Source organism: Pleuronectes platessa, chromosome 18 (assembly GCF_947347685.1).
Source record: "Pleuronectes platessa chromosome 18, fPlePla1.1, whole genome shotgun sequence".
Lineage (NCBI taxonomy): Eukaryota > Metazoa > Chordata > Actinopteri > Pleuronectiformes > Pleuronectidae > Pleuronectes > Pleuronectes platessa.
The window spans coordinates 18378965-18401895 of NC_070643.1; the positions used below are offsets into that span (position 1 = coordinate 18378965).

A 22931-nucleotide genomic window follows, 5' to 3' on the forward strand; every position below is an offset into this window, starting at 1 on the left:
TTTGTGTAGCCCATATTCACAAACCACTCTCCAGACTTGGATAATATCATGGAATGCGGTGCGATGAACGTAAGCTTTGATTCAGAGGAAGTTACTGACTCCACCTGCCTGTTTTATTTGATGATAAATAAATAAAAGATAATACAATTTCTCACCTGTCACTATTTAATAGTGACACGTGGCATTAGCGTCACCTTGCGGTACGCTGTGGAAGGACTTGTTAGATCATCACATTTCAGAGCTTCAGAGATCAACCAGGGTAAGAACCATTCATTCTTTCAGCAGATTTCCCCACAGCCCAAATTCTTACTCTTACATCACTGGTGTGAGGATTTATTTGCACGATTCAGGATGACTTGCAAAATCTACTCACAACCTTGGCCAAAATCTTTCCTGATCAAAGCGTTTGAATTAATCAATAAAGACTTTGGTTGATCATATGAAACAATGTTTTTTTGTTAAAAGAGATTTGATCCAGACGCTCTGGATGGTTCAGAAACCTGAGAGCATGTGATCCTCGGGGCCGGAGCGCACGGCACTATGTTTGATTGCATAATCACTTAGTGCCGGCTGGACACAGGAGAGGGGCGGGTCTTTGTATCGGGACCGATATCGACACTTGATCAGCTAATTACTCAAAGATTAAAGTTAGGAAGGAAGTTGTTTAAACACTGCGCAGAGATGAAAAGGTATCTCTTCAAACTTTTCACCACCACATCTCTGATCCTGGATCTGATCACCTTCTTCCTCCTCCATCATCATCATCATCATCTTCCTCATCATCATCTTCATCACCATCATCTTCCTCCTCAGTGCTTTCCGGGGCGCAGCGTTTGCGCACGGTGCCAAACAAAGTGAGTCACAAGGCTGCATCTCGTTCAGCTGTTTGCGCCCCGACTGCTGCAGCACTCCCTTCAAGCAGCAGCACAGAGGACACACACACACACACACACACAACTTAGGGTTCATTCACTCTAAAGTCATTTTTAAGTTTCATTCTTTTTATCTTTTGTTTTAGATTTGTTTTTTTTGGTATTTTTTTGGAGGATTTCCTTTAGTTTAGAGTCATGTCCAGAAACAAGGATCCGGAGAGAGTTCCCCTGGTGACAGATGTGAGCCACACTTACACCAGCGCGCACAGGTAAAACTTTGATCTCTCACTTTTTTTAGAAAGAACCACAAGAAACAAGTCAAACTAGAGCAGAAGAAAGATGTGAACCTTACACGTATCGTGAGGAAAACTTATTGTATAGCCTTTATTTGTGTTAACTTTATCTGTGAGCTTAAAATAAAGACCTTAAATCAAACCCGGGCTAAAGGTTTTGGTTAAAACTGCTTTTAATCCAGTGTGAAGAAATGGTTTCCTCGAAGGAGTCTTTGCCCACGTTCCTTGTGTTTGTGATGTTACACACGGGACTGGTCTGGGGTCTGCCGGCAGCAGCACTGCGCACGCGCACTACCCTCATCCAGCTCATTCAACTGGTGCTTGTGCAGCTCACTATCCGGTTCCCCCCTGGTGGTGACGTCACGGTCAAAAACAAAGGGAGGTGTGCACAAGGAGTGAAGAAATAAACCAAATTTAAAAGTTCACTTCCGTAAATGCAAGATGGCAAACGGCAGCCTTCATTTCACAGGAGAAATATGTGTATTTTTAAATATTATATCAAGACTTAGAGACACTTAAGAACAACAAAACTTTACATTTAAAATGTCAATGCACAATAAGAAACACTTCCCCTCCTTATCTGTTAGTTTCTCTATTTTATATCATTTTTACCATGAAGCAAGTATCTTCTGTTTTATATTTTCTAACTAATATTTACAAATCTACAGATAGATATATGCTTTATCGGTCCCGAGGGAAATGTAGGCATCCAGTTTTTCACAAAAACAGTTTAACACAAGAGCATTACAATAACAAAAGGTCAAAATGAGTACAGAATAAGTTCTCTGGAGTGAGATCAAAGTTCAAAACTACTACAAAGCTGTTACTGTGAAGAAGTATGTGCTAATGGAGATATTGGCAACACAGATATCTCAAGTTTAAGGTGATTTAAAGACACAAGCAGCTGAGGCAGAGTATTGAAGCCAAATATGAATACAGATTTAAATATGAATAACTGAAGCGATACAAAGTTGTGCATTAGATCAATATAAAAAAGTCAAAGTTTATGAGTTGAGGTAATCGATAGAGCGAAAGAAATAACTGAAAGGTCAAATGACAACTGACTTCAAGAAGACACGATAAAGAAAACTTTTGTCTCTCACTTCACTGACTTAATTCTGATTTCTAACGTTCGTGCAGCGCGGTCAATCAGAGGGACGGTATCGATGGCGTCAAACATTGCCACGATAACAGCCACGCTCAGGAGGACCGTGAGCGAGAGAAGAAAGTGGCCAGGAAGCGTCTCTACGTGGTGTCCGTGGTCTGCCTCATCTTCATGATCGGTGAAATCCTTGGTGAGTCTTTAAAATCCTTCATCCCTCTCTCTGGTTTCTTTAGTCAGGTTTTCATACCCAGCACATTTTATAATTTCTTACTTATCCTCCCTCTGCTGCCTTTTCCAAATCTTGACATTTTCCAGAGGGAGGTGTTTGTGAGAATGCAACATTTTCTAGAGCTTTTCCTGTCTGGAAAATATCAGAGTTAGGCCATGTGAGAATATGGCATTTTGACCGTGTGCTGTAAGAACACAAATATCTCAGAATGAAAAAGAGGAGCTATACGTGTAAAAGAAACTTGGAAGGAAAACGAGAATCTAGAGCTTTTGGTGATGAGGGCAGACTCGTGTGATTTCCTGTCTCGTCCCACCGCCTGCTGCTCTACCTCTATAACCTGTACGACATTTTCCTGTTGTTGTGAAAGCATCTAAACGTTCAATTTCAAAACACTTTCTGAAAAACGGCTTTTGTTTCGTCCTTCCACTTCCTCTTCTTCCTCTTTCCTTCACCCTCTACTTCCTTTTAGTGTTTTTTCTCTCCTCTCACTCAATCACATATTCTCCTCTCGAGCCTTCTTCCTTTTCCCCAAATAAGTTTTTCTCCTCCTCGCTCCTCACACAAATGCAAATTGACACTGAAACAACACTATCTCTGTGTGTGTCTCTGTGTGTGTCTCTGTGCAGGTGGGTATTTTGCAGGCAGCCTGGCGGTGATGACGGACGCCGCTCACCTGCTGGTCGACTTCACCAGCTTCATCATCAGCCTCCTGTCCCTCTGGCTCTCCTCCAGACCGGCCACACACAAGCTCAGCTTTGGCTGGCACCGTGCAGGTAACATCCTCTCGTCCATCAGGGCTGGAGCTGCTGTCAGGATTATAGAGCTGCACCACAAATGATTTTTCAAACCGTCATGTTTCCTCCTGATTTATCCGTCTCTCTCTCTCTCCTCCTCTCTCCACCCGGTCAGAGATCCTCGGTGCCCTGCTGTCGGTTTTCACCATCTGGCTGGTAACAGGAGTGTTGGTCTACCTGGCCGTGGAGCGCCTCATCAGCGACGACTACACCATCGAGGGCACCATCATGCTGGCTACCTCCGGTTGTGCGGTGCTGGCCAATATAATGTGAGTAAAACACACACTCAGTTCTCATTAATGCAGCTTGTATCAGCACACAGCGACTCTCTGAGCATCTATGATTCGGTTAAAGTCGGCCACGGAGAGCAGAGCATTACCGACGCTCATCGTTTGAGATGATGATGATGATGATGAACATCAGATTCATCGTCTCTTCAAGATGTTGAAGTTCATCCATTGTGTGAGAGGCAGGGAACACTCTAGACAGGTCGCCAGCGAATCACAGAGTCGATATGTCAGCTGCGTCTCAATAAAGGGGCTGCATCCTTGGTCCTCGGCTGCATTTGAAGACTGATTGTTTGATTTTTCAATTGCGTCCTTTCATCCCTGAGAAATTAAGACCCCAGTGGGTGGATCCTTCCCCTTCCCAACCTCTCCCAGGATTCATTGCACTTTAGTGATAATCTGTCAAAGAGGTAATGGTGCAGGCAACTAGCAAGATGTCCGATGAGTCACGCTTCAACGTCCATCTGCAGCTCTGTTGCGGCAATAAGGGCAGGAGGGTAAAACCTATCATGTAGACCGGACCAGTCTCATTTCTGTTGGTGATTATGAAGACCACATTCACCTGAAAACGTGGATTCGAACCAGGAACCATCTCGATGTGAGGCAGCGCTAACACTTACTCTGTTTCCTGTCTGGACAGCATGGCCCTCACCCTGCACCAGTCGGGCCACGGCCACAGTCATGGAGGGCTCGGCTCACACGGTCACAGCCACAGTGACAAGAAAGGAAAAGGACACGATCAGATCTCCAACCACAGTCACGAGGACCACGCAGATGTGGAGCAGAAGGGAGCAGGACATGGTGGGTTTCTAGACCTGGAGTCATTTTGTCCCCTCACTTATGATTCAGTCCCCCTGTGCACACTATTCTCTACCATGGGTTCATCACAATCCACCATAATGACACTATAATGGAATATATAATGACTTTTAATCCGATGTATAATTGGCTTTACTGCCCTGTTATGTTCCTGTCAGGTCGGAGGGGTCAGCAGGCCAACGCCAGTGTGCGAGCGGCCTTCGTCCACGTGGTGGGAGATCTCCTCCAGAGCGTCAGCGTGCTCGTCAGCGCCATCATCATCTTCTTCAAGGTAACGTGATAATCGCTGGAGAATCGGGTGTGGTTTGTTTTTTGTCATACGTGTCTTGATTAGTGTGTTGTGATATATTGTGTAACACTGATATTTATTTTTCAGCCGGAATATAAGATCGCTGACCCCATCTGCACCTTCCTGTTCTCCATTTTCGTCTTATGCACGACCTTCACCATCATGAGAGACATCCTCATCGTGCTGATGGAAGGTGAGTGATCGGCTCACTCCTAACAAACTCTATAGGTAGTTTTTCACTACTTCAACTTCTTCTCAATAAATCTTAAAACCTTTCACACCCGTGTTCTACAAGGGTGCGTGGCCTGGATCGGGGGATATTTCCATGTTTTCGTTTTTGCTTTTCTTTGTGTTTTCATTATTTACATACTGTATATTTTGTATACGTGTATTTGTTTGTATTTACATATTTTTCCAATGAAAGGAAAATTTTTGCAACGCTATTTTGCCAAAATTTGTTTCTCCAGTCGGAATGTTTTTATGTGCAAATGGAAAATGGGTGGATGAAATCATTGTATTCTACCTAACCTCAGCATATTTGCACTTAAAAGGAGGAGATGTCTGTCTTCTACTCTCAGCATCCATAAATACTCCCTCTCAGTCTTATACCTCCTCCACTATTTGTCTCTGTGTCTTGTCCATGCGTGACTCAGGCACTCCAGCGGGGGTGAGGTACAGCGAGGTGCGGGCTGGTCTGCTGGAGGTGAAGGGGGTCACAGCCGTGCACAACCTCCGCATCTGGGCCCTCACCATGAACCAGGCTGTGCTGACGGCTCACGTGGCCATAGGTGAGAAAGTCCTGCACCTTTATTTAAAATCTTATGTAGAACACACTGGGATGTACCCGTGGAATCCTGTTTATGGACCCTTACCAGTAAGAGACTGTGGAGGCTCTACAAACAGATAATGAAAGACAACACAGTAAAACACAGTTGTAAAAATATTAACTATGTTTTCATAGGAGCAGTTATAATCATTGACAAATACACTTGCAGCTGCTTTATGATGCAATAATCATCTATTAAATGCTTTTAACACTGCGAATGAATTCTAAAAGGAATATAACCTGCACACATGAGCTGATCTAACAACAGTTTATTGTGGTTTTTCCTTTTGTCTCTTCTCCGCAGACGAGTCGGTGGATGCTCAGACTGTCCTGAGGGAAATGACACAGGCATGTTTCTCCTCCTACAACTTCCACTCTGTCACGATTCAAATGGAGAGGCAGGCCGACCTGAAGCCCGGGTGTACCCTGTGTGAGGACCCCGAGATGTAACAGCCACAGGAACCTTGCCCGGTCACAGTCCGCACACAGCAGAGAACAGCCAGGCTAAGAATCCCCTGCAGTGATCAGTGTTACGTTCTTCTGCTCTGCTCATTGGACCCTGAGGTCACATGTTCTACACTGACACTAACGCCAAAGTCACGTGACTGTGCCTTTATGTTGACATTATTTTAGTTTCCTTTTTAAGTGTATTTGTGTTAACATAGAAACCAGTCTGTATTATAAAACTAAAGTGTTTGTCTTTTCTGAATCATTTACATGTTCAATGACTTCTCTGCTAATATTTATACTTCTAGACTACAAGTGTTTCTAATTTTACCTTTTTTTTACTTCATGTGACACTTGCAGGACGGTGCTAAAGTCTTGTTGTTTGAGCGTTCACCCACTGGCTCGCTGTCTGATACATGTAAATAAAGACCATTGAGTATTTCCACGCATGGACTATTACACCAGCAACTTGACAAAGTCGAGCATCAACACAAACACGCACTGCTTTTGTACAGACGTTAAGGTATTAGAAGGAAATGTATTATCCAATTAAATATTCTTTTTTTTTTATGAATATTGTCTAATTTACAGTGTCATAAAATCCTTCATGACAAAGCACTGTATTCGTTTAACCCTTTACTGCCCCTCCACCTCCTCTGTTGCCAACAAGTGTAAAGATGGATCCTCAGTTGTCCTCAGAGACGTGTTGATCCCCCCCCCCCCCCCCAACCATGTCTTTGACCCTGAGCCGGGTTGCGGGTACCAGGGCCGCTGACATGCTCTTCACACTGAAGTGTTTACGGCTCGTTCGGGTTTGACCTTCTCCTGCTCGGTCGTTTCCTGCAGTGACGGCCACTGGTGACCTGAGCTATAGCAACATGGAGGAGGCCATCGTAAACAACCACTGACACGTAGCTGGCTGGTGCCTCTCATACTGTCAGGGCGTCTTATAATTTCTTATTAGATTTGACAATTATTTATTTGGGGATTTTTGCAAATGTGATTCAGTCTGACACAATATCACATTTAGTATAATATCTGTATTTGCTTGATCCAGTCCTTCTGGTGAAGTGAAATTTTAAATGAGCAGAATATTCCAACCCAGGACTTCATTTGGTTTTTCAATCTAAAATACTCCAGATGTCTTGTGCATAGTATTTGGTGTCAACGATGACAATGGGATATGCACAAAGAATACAATATTTATAGTTGTGTGGCTTTGAACCATTTTTCTGTATGTTGGCCCTGAAAGGAGCTTGTGACTTGTGTTGGTATGACACAGTGCATTCAAACTGCAGGAGCGCATATATACTCAAGTATGAAATGTAGCATATAATATGAGGTCTCTTCAGAGATGATCTAATAATGGCAGCTGCTGATTGGTGGACTCACACCTTCAGTTGTGCACTAATCTAATTCTCTGGTGTGGAGACTTCCTGATGTGAAATTGGCTGCGAGTGGTGGAATAGACTACGTGCTGCTGCCTTCAAAGCGGACTGTACTAACACCTCCCCCCCCCCCCCCCCCCCTCACACCCTCCATCTGAACTTAGCCCTGCAGGGAGCAGATCAGTGCATATTTAATTAAAGCGTGTGTAATGCACTAGGTGTCTCGATAATCCGTTTTAGTCCTGATACCCCCTCAGCTGATAATTGTTACATGATCTGTATTTCCTCACGAGGGATGTTCCGTCCACCTCCATTTCAGTCACCCCCCCCCCCCCCCTCACATACACACACAACACACACACTTTCCCCATGTTCAAGGTTCAAGCCCCTGCAGCCAAGACCCTGCTGTCACTGTCAAGGTAATCTGCGCTGCCTGATGTTTGTCATGTCAGAGGCCTCAGTTACAGTTTGCTGCACGAGACACACGAGAGCAATGAGATACTCAGCGTTCAATATTTCGTTTGAATTCTCATTTCAGATGCTTTCCAGTTGCTTCTGTGACTGTGCGACAGTAGGAAGTGACAGTGATGAGATTTCTTTCTGCACCGTCGTGTGATGAATGAGACTCTTTGGCGTCTCCAAGAATGTTTTGTCTCAATAAGGTTTCGATGACATTAACATGAAAAAAAAAAAAGGTGTTTCAAATCAATGCGTTTTCCATCAGCTGGCCTTGATGCGATCAATAAGTTCTGTTTCTTTATTTATTGTGATCAGTGATGATAGATGAGCTCTCAAGTAGGTGAGGGCCTCTGGACAGCTGAGGAGGCAGCCCTGCCCCCGTGATGAGCACGAACATCTACCACACACACACACACACACACACACACACACACACACACACAAACAAAATAATCACAAACACATTCACACACCTGCGCTTGTATTTCCAAAACTTTTCCATGAATACAAGGAACATTTTTTTTTTAATTTCCCTCTTGATCCCCATTTAAATTCACTATATCCAGACTTTTATTTTGATCTTCACTAAATCACACACACAAATCAGTCTCCTGAATATGCCTGGACATAAAAAATTAAATCCATCAATATTCATGAAAATTATGAAAAAACGCCTTATCTCACAATGTTCCTGGATCCCAATCCACGCCGAAATTTAGTCTTTTCCTGACTCACACCACTTCCTTTCACTAAATCTCATTCATTTCGTCCATCTAACAAACAGGACAAATAAACACAGATGAAAACAGAACCTTCTTGGTGGAGGTAGTGAATAATTCAGCAGAAGAGCAGGGAACACATCTCTCCACCTGCCTCCACCCGCTCGCCACCACTGCTCCCTTGTCCAAATTAAAACACACTATGCTGGATGATTATGGAGAAACTCATTTCCAAATGGCATGCCTCAGTTGGTCTGCCGGTGCAGCAGATGGGGATTGTAAGAGTAACACTCATTCAACCTGGCAAGTTAACAGCACGCTCTCTGCAATTAAGAAGTTGTGGGCAGTGGAGTGAACTGGAGACAGTGTTTTCCATATCAGTGTTGCATGGTGCAGATAAGTAAAAAGGGGTTTTTCTTTTTAAGAAAGGCAGAATAAGTGAAAAGAAATGACTCCAGGTCGTTATTACACAACACGTGTTTGAGATAAAAGTGAAGTGAAATCCAGCCAGTTACACCAAATTCAAATGAATAATGTAAATTTGGTGATAGGCATTCTAATCCTAATCCTAATCTACTCAGACCCACTCAAACCTGAAGGGAATAAAGTCTTAACTTTTTCAATTATGCCTCCAATTCCGCTGCGAGGCAGAGCTCAGGCTCAACAAGCAGCTGAACAGTCTCTATTTCTGACTGATTTTAAATTAATTTGAGCTCTGATAGCTCACACAAGAATCCAGCACAGTGCTGAATGGTATAAGTAATGGAGGGACGTGTGCACTGAGGGATTTAACTCAAAACAGTTTAAGGCTGAATTCGAATTTACTAAAATAGTCATAATGACCCATGAGAAGCAATCAAGTGGCAGGAATTGTCCTGAAGGCTGATGCAGGCAGATGTGTGTTCCAAGTTGATATAGAAGAGCAGACCAGCATGTGGCGCTGTAACCCTAAAAAGCCTGGATAATTATGTAGTGCACTTTGCTTTACCGTAATGCTGCCATCAATTTCAAATATTATTATGTTGCATATTATATAATATTAAATGATGTATATAGGCAGGTTTGGTATACAAAATTACTATTAGTTAAAATGGTATGTGCTATATATATATATATATATATATATATACACACACATGTATATACAAATAAATGTAAATATAAATGTAGTACAATCAAACAAAGATATAAGAATAAATGTATAAAGTAATGCAAGGGTATATATATATAAATTAATTATTCCAATAAGAGGTATACATATACATGAGGTATACATTATAAAATTGATGGTACACATTTTATGGATAATGTTCAATAGGAGACTGACATATTTCAATTTATCTTTAAGAGATATAACATTCAATGTGTCATTTTCATCAAATTACTGTCTCACCATCAATGTATTTTTTTATATTACACAGTTCAATCTATTATATTTGTCAACCTATTTCTACATTTCCCCACCTCTTTATCTCTTTTATTCTACTCTTTTAAATCTTTTATTTTACTTAACTTGTGCTTTCTGATTTCAAATAGATTTATTTTTAACTTTGTTTCTGTGTGATTTGAATGTGCCTGTACAGCAATTTGAATCACCTCTCTTCCAGCACTTACGGTAGCAGCACCAACTCTCGCGAGAGTTGCCGCGGCTGAGATCCCGGGAGCGGAGCAGAGGAAGTTGACATGTCAACAAAGATGATGAATTATCAGCGCACAGGTAAAGTTACACGTTGTTTCCGGACACATCAGATACATGACGTTAATTGTGGGGGGTTTTGGCTTCACGTGGCGCGGGAGTAGCGACCGGACACAACGGGAATCGAACAGAGACACAGCTTGAAGTGTGGTCCGTGCGGTGTGACCGTCCACTTTAGCCTCGGTGACAACCGTGTCGCGGGGGGGGGAAAACCCCCATTACTCGAACATGGGGCTGCTTCTGCTCCACGTGCGCGTCCGAGGAGCGCGTGAAGTGACGCGAAGTTTCCTTTACTTGCTTCACAGCGTGTAGTGAACAACTTCTGCTAACGGCTAACACGTTAGCACCGCCGCTTCGTCATCACTGGGTCCCGTTAGCATGTGTTTTATTAAGTTGATTGGTCACAGCTGTGCGGCTCGTTAACAAGCACTTCCTGGTTGTTGAACTTTATTAACAGCGACAACAGTGATAAAAGATGAATGTTTTTTTAATAATATAACATTTTTATATCAAGTCAGTCTTCACAGAGCAAGTTGACTCAATCAGCTGATGACTATAACAGTTCTAGCTATTATTATAAGTGATTGTTTCAATACAAGTTTGAGCAACAATGTAAAATGTTTTATTGTTTAAATCTTCTCCAGTGTAAAGATTTGAACCTTCTCTTTGTCACAATCTAAATATCTCTGGGTTGTGGACTATTGGTCAGCAACTTTTAAATGTTTTTTGAAATAGCGTCAGGTGATAAAAAATGTCAAGTTCAATATGTATTATATAACATATAATACTAATACATAATGGTCTACCTCAGATTTGTAAAAATGTACCATGTTTGTCATTCTGTGCTGATAAAAAGGTAAAAACTTGTCTCTACTTGACTAAATATTTATTTAAGCTATTTATCCACTGATACATTTTTGACTATTTCACCCAAACCCGAATTTGAAGAAATCACAAAAATTATACCCATCAACATAGATAAAACAATATCCATAACTCTTCTCACTCTTGTCAGATGTCTAATGGAGCAATAGAACATGCGGTTGTTAGATGAAACCCAAGTGAAGTATTCAATACTTTCTTTCATCAACTGTCAACTTGTCCTGCTCTCTCACTCCTCATCTTGACTTCATCTTCCTCTTCTCCTGCTGTCAAACATCAAATCAAGGCATGTAAAGGGTGTGCTGGTGTGGAATGGCCTGACGGGGAACTTCACCTGGACCTAAACCTTCTCCCGCTTCACATTCACCTTCTGCCTCCATGACGACCCCTCCTCTAGTATCACCTTTTGGCGCACAGCCGCCGCCGCAGCAGCAACAAGCACAAGCAGCACGTGATGTCAACACGGCCTCGCTGTGTCGCATCGGCCAGGAGACGGTCCAAGACATCGTCCTCAGGACCATGGAGATCTTCCAGCTCCTCAGGAACATGCAGGTCGGTCTCGCTCTGCTTCTCGGTCCACATGCCCGTCAGTCATGGTTTTAGTCTTCCTACAGTTTTCTGTTTTCCCTTTTCCTTCTTTCATGTCCTTTGCTTAGTTCTAACACCCTTTGAAAAAATGTAATGTCATGAGGACAACATCAGAAACGAAACAAGAGCTGTAAACCGAGAAACAACATAAACAGATCTATATAAAAGATAAAAGAGCGGAAAATTATCATAAAAAGCCAAAGAATGATCGCGGCATACAAATATAAAGGAATATGCAAAAATAGTAATACTAGGTGTGATGTTAACACTACAAAGCACTTTTCTGCAAATAACAAAATAGCTCTCAGTCGATGATTTTATGCAGGATTTGAAAACTGACAGTGGCAGCAGACAGAATCATAAAAGGAAGCTGTGACTTCAGTGCAGTCAGCCGAAAACTTGATCAACCTTCAGGATTATAAGAGGCCTTTAGAGGCAGTAGAAAGTTTAGAATTTATTAATATAATAATGCATCCATTTGTTTGAATTTAGCGAAACAGTAAAATGGACTCTTAAAATTCAAAGAAGCCGAAATTGTCATTCATGTAGTAAAGAGGTTTGGTCTCAGTCGGTATCCTGGCTCCCTAAAGGCAATTTTAACAAAACACATTTGGACTTGTCACAGTAGGAAAAGGCTTCTGGTGTGAATAGTAAAATTAATGATAGACGAATTACATTACATACAGCCTGCTTCAATTTTAGAGTCCTGATAATGTGCACAGTGGGACTGGGACTCTGAACTAGACGGCGCCATTGTTAATATTTGCAATAACACCAGTGCTTCTCTGCTGGGAAGAAAGTCTGTTTCCTTAAGATATTGAAGCTGGGCTTTGACTCCACCATTAAGGCAGGTAGAGAATTTACTTTAGAGTAGCAATGTTAAAACAAGTCTCATTCTCTCAGCCATGAAGAGAAATTTGTTTAGAAATATTAAAGAACTGGTAAAAACATGACAGAAATATGTTGTTGGTATGGTTCATAGTTTAGGCTACTGTCCCAAATAGCACCAGAGATCTTTTTAAACCTGAAAGTCTGAACCAAGATACATTTGAGTTTTGTATGACCCTTAAATCAGCATGCTTTTAATTTGGCAGGTAGTAGTCTCTCCAGTTGAACGGAGAAAATTAACAAACAGGTTAATTTTCCTGATTTCCTTGCCACTGTTATATCATTATGGTTTTATCTACCAGCCACTTCAGGGGCCAGTACTCGACACAAGAATGCGCCAACTGAAGGTCCTCATCATTCAAACATTAAATTGTCAGAGGCGAAGACTGAAAACAAACCTGTGAGCCTGGTTCCACTCGGTTTCTGGGGAGACCAGTAAGGCTTCCACTTCTTTTTCTGCTCTTTTGTTCGACACGGCAAACAAATCAAACCGTGGGTCAGTTTCATCCGGACCAAGGCCACCTCTTCTTTATATTTTAGTCTACTGGTCCACAGTGTGGTCTGAAGCACCTTACACACCTGTCATTTTGGTTTGCACAAGTTCCAGACCAAAAGGGATGGGAGTGAAATGGCCTTTGAAACGCACATCAACAGAGTAAGTTTCTGTTTTGCTTCTATAACCCAAATCCAAAGGAGGAGAAGGAGATAAAGGATCACGTTTTATATCTGCATTTTTATTTGGTCAAACAAAGTTATTTGTTGGGAGGTTGGTTCCCACACAGTAATCTGTCTTGCACACTATCAATGCACTGTCATCATTAGGTCATGGTGATATCTCAAATATGTCCAAGTACTTAAGTTCACCGCAATCAAGTGATGTCAGATAGACGCTGAATTACTTCAAAAGCAATCCCTTAAAGCGTTTTTACTCAGGAAATGAGTCTTTTAATATCAGTTTGTTTTGCAGTTCACATGTAGTTCAGCTCTTGACAGTGCCGAGGTCAGCACGAGTTTATCATGGATGTCGGCCAGCTCCTGAGAAACGCTCCTCCTGCACCCGCCTGTTAAAATCACAGCCTGAGACGAACCGAGCAAGCACGTCTGAACCGCAGAATCCTCAAACTGCATTGTTGTGACTTGTTTTTGTCTTTTTATGCTCGTAAAAAATCTTCATTTATCTCTTGTTCCCTGTCTCCCTCCCTCTGTCTCTCTGTCTTCCCTGTGCTCGCCCTGGAGGCAGACTTGTTTCATGTTGTGTAGAATGTTTATAATCAGACGGTGCGGCCCCAGAGGCTCGTCGATCCTCTCAATAAAAAACATATCTCGTTACTCGTTTACACCCATTGTAGTTAAAAGCCTGTGATGCTGCCTCAGTGTGAAGGTTGGAGAAAACAAAGGGCAGCAGCTGAGGCACTTAACCTTTTCATGGTGCCAAGTTTGTGTGTGGGAGTTTAAATTGTAGTATCATTATGTTGTCATGACTTGTTATCATATTGTTTTTTGACTGTTTCATTTCCCGGCTTGTGTATTTGCAGCTTTCATTCTTAATCAGAAAGGAAACTACCTGTGTTATCAGTTTAACTTAAATTAGTTGGAGCTTTGTTTGAGACCAGCAGAGTCTTTGTATTGCTTCTGGCAGTGGGGATCAATGATTGCTGCTTTTTATTAACACTAAGTCAAATTGTCGGCTTGTTCTTTGCTGAACCCAACATTTCCTCTGTGTTACTTCCCAGCTGCCTAATGGAGTCACGTACCACCCCAATACCCACCAGGACCGGCTGGGGAAACTCCAGGAGCACCTACGCATGCTCTCCGTGCTGTTCCGGAAGCTGCGTCTAGTCTACGACAAGTGCAACGAGAACTGCGCCGGACTGGACTCGATACCACCCGAGGTGAGACATGGACACTGAATCTTTTAAACCCATTTGACACTGATCACCTCATCCATGCAAATGTAGGGGAAATCACGACAAATTCCAGTCTTCAAATGTCCAAATCTAAGATAACTTGACACAATTGGATCACATCAAAAGATGTCAGGTTATTCACTGCTTCTAGTGAAACAGCTGCCAGCTGAGGGGTCTTTGGCAGATTGACATTGAAACCTCTTTCTAATCTTTTCTTCTCACTGTCTTTATACAAAAGAAAAATGAATCAACTGGTTCTTTCAGCCTTTTTAATATGTCATGCCTCAGAGTGTCATTGGATATTAATTGCTTAATTGCACCATGCAGTGCACCTGTGTGGAAGCGTCCGCATGCAATATGATTTTCTTCAAATTTTCTCAATTTGTCACCGTCTGTATTTTCAATCGACATCATTGTCCTTCGCAGTTCACCTTACCTAAAAAAATTATAATTTTTTTTATATTCACTCAGTCTGGTGTTGTGGTGTCCTCCCTTTCTAACACCAGTCTCTACTTCCATCTCTCTTCTTTGTGGTTTGTTTTGAGACATGTCAAGAGAAAGGTCCTTTGTAAAGTCTTAAAAGTTTGTGTTGAACTAATAGATAGCTGGTTTATGAACATGAACCATGTTTAGTGAAGTGTGCTATGAGACAATCTGGATCAAGCTCTTGGAGTCTGACAGACATAAATGTGTTTACTCGCTTCAAGTATATTCTTTACTTTTGCTGTGGTCTTAAAGGGTCTCAAAAGGTTTTAAAGGTCTTAACTTCAACTTGTTTATTGCTGAACACAGTCTGGTTTATAGTGGACTGTGCTTGGGGTTTTCTTGACTGACACATTGATTCATCGACTTTTTGGCTCCAGCTCTAATTTGGAACGATATGTTATTGGATTTTACTGTTATACTGTTCATTGATTGGTACATTCTCAGTTGCTGCTGTAATTTTAATCTTCGCTTTTTAATCAAGTTCTTTTAATACAATACAGATACCCACCAGTGCAGTGAGATTCTACAGAATGGGGTTGTAACTATTGATTAATCCTTCCAGATACAAACATCAACATATGATGTATGTGCTTTAAGCGACTATCAATCAAATTACCTGCTAATTAGGAGGTTTGTTAGTCGGATGGAAGAAAAAGGACATTGTTACTGGTGTTGTTGCTCATACGTGCACAAACACACACACGTGCACTTTCCCATAAATGCCCATCTTTACCGTGGGGGACTCTTATCTCGCCTGCTCCCTCTAGGTCTGTCTGCGGGCAGCAGATTGATTGGTCACTTCAGGTGAGTCTCCAGAGTGTCTTTACCGCTGGTTACAGTCGCCATCCACCTTCAGGAGCAGCAGCTGCTCAGCCGCACTGCACCCCCGCCTGCCTGCACGGACACACAGAAATACAGAGTGCATTGTAGAATGTCACGAAGGCACACACACACACACAATCACACTCACACACACTCGGAGGCTAACTGGGCATGCACTGCACTGTGCGAGGCTCCATGCAGGTCTACACCCCCGACCATCCACCACTGTTTGATTGGATTTATGACTGCGGCAGTCCCTTCCCAATTTCTACAGATTGGCTCGCAGCTAATCTCTCTCACCAGACTCCTACTGAGGATAAAGGAGGTTGTGGGAGGGCACCAGTCCTAAATTGGAACAAATGTTTGATGGTTGCCACCATGTACTGTACATTGTCTGTGTTCAGCAGCATGTCCAGTGATCCGTCCACTAGTTGTTCACAGTGATTCTGGTCTGCTGCTCTCACCACGAGTCTTTGAGTGGTTCACCTTCACATTTTCCTTTCCTGCTTTAATCTTGTACATCCTCATTGAGTAATTAATCTCACTTATAAGTTGTTATCATTATTTAAATGTTTATTAATGTTCCCTTTGCGGCTGAACTCCGGTCCAGTGCTGACCAGCCAATAGCTCAGCTCACCGTGTTTGTCTGGGGCGCTGGGTTTGTTGATCTTGGCCCCTGCACACATGCCATTTATCATCCCGCAGAATTCAGGTGGCTCGCCTGACAGCCGCCCACTATTGGCTGCCCCGAAACAGGAAGTGGAATCAATGACTCGGTCAGCGTGACCTCATCACAGCCTAATTAGCAACAGACCCATTTAATGAACAGCTGGACTAAATGCACGTCAGCTCTTTTCCCCTTCGTCTTTCCAGCTGTCGTTTCGTTGCAACCCAGTTGAAGCTTTTTCCTCTTTCTTTTTCTGAGCTCCCTTGTTTTTTACATCTCCGTTCTCTCTGTTATTGCTGTTGGATAATGGCTCTCTCCATTCTCTCCTTCAGTCAAGCTGTGTTCACATCGGTTTCATTTTCCTTTTCCTCCCTCTCTCACTCTTTCTATTTTCCTCTGTTCCTTTGTCTCTGTTGTCAAATGTTTCCCCCTCTTGTCATTTCCTGAAGTGAACAGCCATGCCATTTCATTTCCCTCTCCGCTCACACGTTCGCCCGACTGTTTTCTCTTTATTATTGTGTTATCTTTTTTGGTTCGTCTTTTTCCATCCTTTTCCTTGTGTCTCAGCGAGGTAAACTGGAAAACTTCATTAGCCCATTCTTCTCTGTCAGGCAGGAAACCACATCCATCTCACTGTGGAAGAAGCAGAGGTTATGACTCATACAGGCACACTCACACACACACACACACACACACACACACATGTATGCTGCATGGTTACATGTGCACACACAATACACTCACCATCCATCTTTCCCACACTACTCAGCACATTTCATTTTCCCCCCAACGCGCTGCCAAAGTCAGCCCACTACCTTTAAAAATCCGATATGTCATTCCCTTTGGTATTAAATTACCCTATATGGGAAAAAAAAAAACTTTTCCTACTTTTCAGTTTTTCTTGAGCCAGAGACAGGCTCATAGTTTGTCTGTTGTAATATGCTGCACATATCCTTGCTGTCTTTTCTCCCAGAGTTTACAGTTTGGCACGGAGCTCAGCCCGGAATCTGACAGGAGCACTTCCTCCCCCCCAATCTCTTTATTTGTTGTATTCTCTCTTCCATTTTTTTCGGGTTTTCTCCCTGCCCCCACCTACTTGTGTTCATTTCCTTTCTCTTCATCTGTTAGTTAACCTTTCCGTCAGCCTATTTATTTATTTTTCACTTGTTTGGTGTAAGTCGTAACTAGGGACCGCTCTATTCGTACTCACACACTAGTCACTCATTGCTTCCAGATGACGCAGCCCTTTTGAATCACTGTCTAGCGTCTGCAGGTCGTCTGGTCCAACTGCAAAATCTGCTAAATCAGGTCAAAGCTTTAGGGAAAGAAGAGAAGAATAACAAAAAACTATGAATAATTTAGATATATAAGTATTGGGCCAAATCATTATTGGAGCAAGGTGTGGCCATTCCTTTAGCTTCTGTTTTGATTTGAGAGTCTCATACCTAATCTGTGTTTGTGATCCTGTCTGATCGTTTTTTTAGAGATGTTCGTTTAAGAACTTCTTGTCTCCACTGTAACAAAGTATCCTTGCTGCTTGAAACGCATTAAAACTAGTATCATACATCTTAAACTTGTGCAGAGAAACTGCTCTGTAGATTTCGAGTGGGTGAGACTATAAAATTGACTTAACGTCAACATAACTGATATGTATTTCCTAGAAACGCTGTAGAATTGACATTTGACTGCATTTACACTTTGTGCCCCGCAGTCGCTCTCGTTTTGACAAAATCCAATTCTGTGCAGTAGCTTTACTGAGATTATCAAGAATAACATCAATCCCATTTTGCGCAACATGTCCCAAATGTCCTGGGCATGCAGGAACAGTTTGTTCTCAAGAAAAAACCAGACATTATTTGATCTGTGGCTGCGGCAAACCTCCTGCTCTACTCCTCCTCTATGAGGTAGCCATTAGGGGGCAGTGTGATGCAGAGCAGGAGGCAGTGACCCTGTCGGGTCTCAGAACGCAGCCTCGTCTGAAGGCTGATGCACATCAGCCTCCCTGTGGTGTCAAGCAGGCAAGGTCAAGCACACACAGCGTTTAAAAATGAATTAATCTCTCTCTATGTCGCCATCTCTCTTTCCCACAACGTTGAGAATAGACGAGTGAGAGTCGTCCTGTGTTCGAGAGCTTTTCACAGAATCCCCAGTCACCACTTCATGGGAACACGATGATGACCCACCACAGGGAAATGTTCAGTATAGCTTCGCACTCATAGGTTGAAATTTCCAATATGCACATAATTCAAGCCTATCACTGTACTCAGCAGACATATTGGACTCATGCTGAGAGGTGAGAATATACGGTCCAGTGCTTTTGAGTATCTTCAGAACATGGGCCAAATAAAAGGGGAGGAGCATATGTCAAAAGTGCATCATTGAGTGAGTTTCATCCCAGAATGAGAGCTTTTTAAAATCAATATTAGAAGATAAACTTTATGATTAGTTGAGTAATTTACTGTTAATTCTTTATACTGCTGTAAGTGAATAATACAACCAGATTTTTTTTGCTCTCCCTTCCAGCAACTTATACCCTTTGTGGAAGATGACAGCTCCAAACACGAGGACCGCTCAGCTGGCCAGAGCCGCCCCGCCACCGAGGAGAGGAGAGAAATCCTGGAGGTCAACAAGGTAATGTGTTGTATATCCCGACTAGCAGTAATGAAACTAGAATCATTAAAGTTTTAGTTTCAGGTTTGAGATTTATGAGCCGTCAGACTTTTTAAATGACATCACAGGAGCTGCGGGGAAAACATAGGATATCATCTTGAAGATAAGAAGTAATAATTAGGCCTGAGATCCATTACGGATAAGCAATTTTACTCAACATCATTAAACTAAAGCTTAAACGGCCAACTTTCCATTACTTTGATAGCAACGATCTGGGTTCTAAAGACGAGGTTTGTACAAAACAAAATGAAAGAGGCTCCACTTGATGAGCTTGATTGTCTGCTGATAGAGTTTGTGTATTTAAACGTGGAAGAGCTGCGTCGGGAGAAAGTTAGAGAAGAAAATATCTAAACAGTAGTTTGTAGAGTCTGATCAATTTATCCGTTGGTTGATAAAAATCTCTCACACACAGATCAATTGTGGCATTTATGTTTTGCCAAGATGTGTCAGCATGAAAATTATTATTTTACAGAAGAAACAATGCAAAAAAGATGTGTATTTAAGTTATAAGTTTATGGTTAAACTCAAATATCAAGTCTCAATCCATTTCTTCAGTAGATTTATCTGTATCGAAAATGTTGTACTTATGAATAAACATCTGTACCTGACCGATATGCTGTCTGTGCAGGATGACTCAGGAGAGGCCACTTCTCTCTCTGGCACTGATGTTGAAATAGGGACAGACTGATCTGATCTGGTTTAATTGGTATCACTGCTTCACCATAGGCATCAGCCATATCATGACTCATCCAAATCTAATCATTTCTTTGTCAGTGCTTTCATCTCATTTGCACACTGCTCATATTGTTTCCTCGAAAGTGTGCAAAGGATAATACTCTTAGTTATAGAACTTGAGATGTAATGGCCAGAGACCAGCTGTAGTATTTACTCTTTTGGGAGTAACGTTTTTTAGGTTTGAGGTATCTCTGAACTAAAAGCTGAGGCTGTTGAGACAATGAATCTGCTCCTATAAGTACGAGCATTCGCTGATGATGTTATTCTGTTCATTGAACTTCGACCTTGAGAGAAAACTGGGTTAGTTTGATATCTTTGATACAGATGAGAGATTTCACCAGTCAAAGCGATTCCCAGACACAATCACCATATCTGTCCATTAGGGCTCCATTGGTAATGTGTTGTTTTTATGTGGGAAAAATAAGTTTAAGACACAGATTCATACTTGTGATTTGTATAACATGTTGAACTGGACATTTTTGTTGGCTAAAGAACTGAGTTTTGAAGCCTGAAGGTGAAACTGTCAATTTCCCAGTTCATCTTCGTCACCAACCCTCACGTATGGTCTTGATGCGCTGGGTCGTTAACTTTGTCACACATCTGCTTTCTGCCACCGCACACAAATCGTAAAATGGCAGAGTGAGTGGATTACTTTATATTGCCAGTGTGCATAAAAAGATTCAAACAGCAAACTGAGCTAATGAGCAGCTCTATGGTGTATAAACGTTTTTTTAAATGCCCGAGATCTGACCCTGGACTGCAAAGTGGTAGCTTGTGGTGTTTCTAATATTAGCCGATAAAAGAGATGACTTTGATTTTTTTTTTTTTTACTTTACCATTTCTCCTGAGTGAGGCTTTCACTTTGGGAAAGTGTCAGACATCAAACACGCCTAAGAGCTTTTTCGAATGTATTCACTGTCAGACATGTTTTTGCCCAGTTCTGAGAGAGAGGCTGTTTTATGACGCACAGAAGTGCCGAGCACAGAGGTTTTCTGCCGACTGACACCCAACGTCAGTCAAAGTCCGAGGGTTTGCTGCTGAAAGGCTGAGTCATGACTCAATTTAAAGCCTGATTGAGAATTGGTTTGAGGATAAAGAGTCACAGGAAGATGGTCTCTCCGAGTTAATTAAGCATAACCATCAATAACAGTCGTATTGGAGATGAAGCTGCACGAGACACTACAAGAGGAAATGTTAGAAGTACTGGAGTGTGATATTTTGTTTTTAAAGTCCTGTTTGATTTAGCGACAGATTATTATGCTAATAGCGACTGTGTTGTCAAAACGACCAAACACATTATGGCTTGTTTAATAGTTTTGAGCTAACTTTGGATACAAGCTATTTCCTCTGGCTGCTTCACAATAAAACCAAGCCCTTATTCCAGATGCTTTTAATGTGAAGCAGCAGCATCAGTTTGTTTGCTTTAGTTTTAGCTTTACACGGCTGCAATACGATTGTTATCACCGAGATACAAATGCAAACATCACTGACAGATTGCATGCATGCATAATGTAGAGTTGTAATTATTGAAGTAAATACAAGTGAATGGCTACTGGCAATCATGAATACTATAAATATAAAATATGAGGTTAGAGTTCATGGGATTCAGTGTTATGTAAATTTGAAAGGATGAGATAATCGCACTGTTTTAATTATTGAACCATGTCGATGATTAGAAAAATGAAAGTCTAACAAATCTCTCCAGTGCTGCAACAGAGACAGAATAAGCTCGACTCAAAAGAACAGTTCCTTTACATTAAAGCAACTTTTTACATCATCATATATGAATTATTCTTTGGGAATCATGATTTACATGTTAAATCAATACATCGCAAGAATAAAAGTCTTAATATACTGGCTACTTTTTTGTCCCAGTCCTCCAAAGCATTGCCGTACCAACCACAGTCTCTCTGAACACTGCCAATCGCTGCCCCTTGACTTTTTAGCATTTTCCTCATAGATTAATTTTAAATCTAGGATTAAATTTAATCTCTCCCTGGGAAATGGGCCCAAGACATCCAAGACTTTAAAATGCCACGTGCAAATTACAGCCTGAGGTTTAGAACTCTTCGATCCTGCGTAGATGCCGGTGAAGAAAACAGCCAGTTCTCCTATATCTCACCTGAGAATACTTCTAGAGAGTGTAGCATGGCCAAGGTTCAGGTAAAGCACATCATACATTATAAATAAGCCTTTTATAGTTCGGCTTGTCTCTCATGGTTTTATGTTTGTGTATATTTGTGTGTATTGAATGAGCGAAAAACCTTTTGTTCTTTCTTCAGAGAGACAAGATTGTGTTTGCTTTTCTTTTTCTTTTTTTTTTCTCTCACACATGCTTTCAGTATGTGCACGTGCAGGCTGCAGCCGCGTTCTGTTTTTTTTCTTTGTTTTATTGTGCTGGCCCGGTACGGATTGTGCATGCCAAGCCGTTTGAGTGTGCAGCAATGATAATGGTCCAAGGTCAGCAGTGTCGGCAGCAGAGATGAGAATTGGTTATTTTTAAGAGCTCAGCACAGCTCCCCTGGCTGCTTTTAAATGTTAACACTACAGTGAAACATCGCAGTGAACCCTGCGCTCAACTGCACTCAGCCACATCCAAAACAAACAGCATCCCCGTCTCCATACACGCAAAGAGCACGCTTCAAACCTGCTGATATCGTGGTAGATAAACAACCTAGTGCCTATTGGACTGAAATACTGACATTAGTTTTCACAGTTTTTTGCAAAACAACAAAATAAACGGCTTCTTTTCCCAGTTTTCTCTGAGTTTCAGTGAACTGTACATAAAACACTGCCCTGGGAAAGTGAGAGTAATTTTGTCCTATTAGAGACCTGTGTATAGAAGTGATAAATAACCTTGTTTATGATGTGACCTTCCCCCTATGCAAAGCATTAGCATGCAAATTGAGTCCTGTCAAATGATCCCAGCATATAGAGAAGACAGGCTGCCGTATGTTTCAGGGCCAGCTTTCCTCACATTCTGCATAACTTATCACATTCAGTACAAGGACCTTATTATGCAGTGTATGGAAAATCAGTCATACTGTAGATATATATAGTATA

General features: G+C 41.8%; 2 protein-coding genes across 3 annotated transcripts; both read left to right on the forward strand.

Moving 5' to 3' along the window:
* The first annotated feature begins 590 nt into the window (after nucleotides 1-590).
* LOC128461245 (proton-coupled zinc antiporter SLC30A2) lies at nucleotides 591-6410 on the forward strand. 2 transcript variants are annotated; one of them, XM_053446079.1, is made up of 10 exons: nucleotides 591-854; nucleotides 1047-1141; nucleotides 2306-2460; nucleotides 3126-3272; nucleotides 3409-3562; nucleotides 4221-4381; nucleotides 4558-4670; nucleotides 4776-4881; nucleotides 5342-5476; nucleotides 5819-6410. In XM_053446079.1, the coding sequence occupies exons 2-10, from the start codon at nucleotides 1068-1070 to the stop codon at nucleotides 5962-5964; spliced, it is 1191 nt and encodes a 396-aa protein (XP_053302054.1). In that variant the 5' UTR covers nucleotides 591-854; nucleotides 1047-1067; the 3' UTR covers nucleotides 5965-6410. The 2 variants fall into 2 exon arrangements, with proteins under 2 accessions (XP_053302054.1, XP_053302053.1); XM_053446078.1 differs by lacking the exon at nucleotides 591-854 and having other exon boundaries at nucleotides 867-1141.
* Nucleotides 6411-10149: 3739 nt separating this feature from the next.
* med30 (mediator complex subunit 30) lies at nucleotides 10150-20252 on the forward strand. Its single transcript, XM_053446106.1, has 4 exons — nucleotides 10150-10244; nucleotides 11392-11657; nucleotides 14315-14473; nucleotides 18987-20252. Exons 2-4 carry the CDS (start codon nucleotides 11484-11486, stop codon nucleotides 19149-19151), a joined length of 498 nt encoding a protein of 165 aa, XP_053302081.1. The 5' UTR covers nucleotides 10150-10244; nucleotides 11392-11483; the 3' UTR covers nucleotides 19152-20252.
* The last annotated feature ends 2679 nt before the right edge of the window (nucleotides 20253-22931 follow it).

Bases quoted from the DNA above. Each gene is read 5' to 3' on its own strand.
- LOC128461245 (XM_053446079.1), top strand. From the start codon at position 1,068: ATGTCCAGAAACAAGGATCCGGAGAGAGTTCCCCTGGTGACAGATGTG. The intron at 3,563-4,220 runs GTGAGTAAAACA...CTGTCTGGACAG, and splicing joins GCGGTGCTGGCCAATATAAT to CATGGCCCTCACCCTGCACC. The intron at 4,882-5,341 runs GTGAGTGATCGG...TGCGTGACTCAG, and splicing joins CCTCATCGTGCTGATGGAAG to GCACTCCAGCGGGGGTGAGG.
- med30 (XM_053446106.1), top strand. From the start codon at position 11,484: ATGACGACCCCTCCTCTAGTATCACCTTTTGGCGCACAGCCGCCGCCG. The intron at 11,658-14,314 runs GTCGGTCTCGCT...GTTACTTCCCAG, and splicing joins AGCTCCTCAGGAACATGCAG to CTGCCTAATGGAGTCACGTA. The intron at 14,474-18,986 runs GTGAGACATGGA...TCTCCCTTCCAG, and splicing joins TGGACTCGATACCACCCGAG to CAACTTATACCCTTTGTGGA.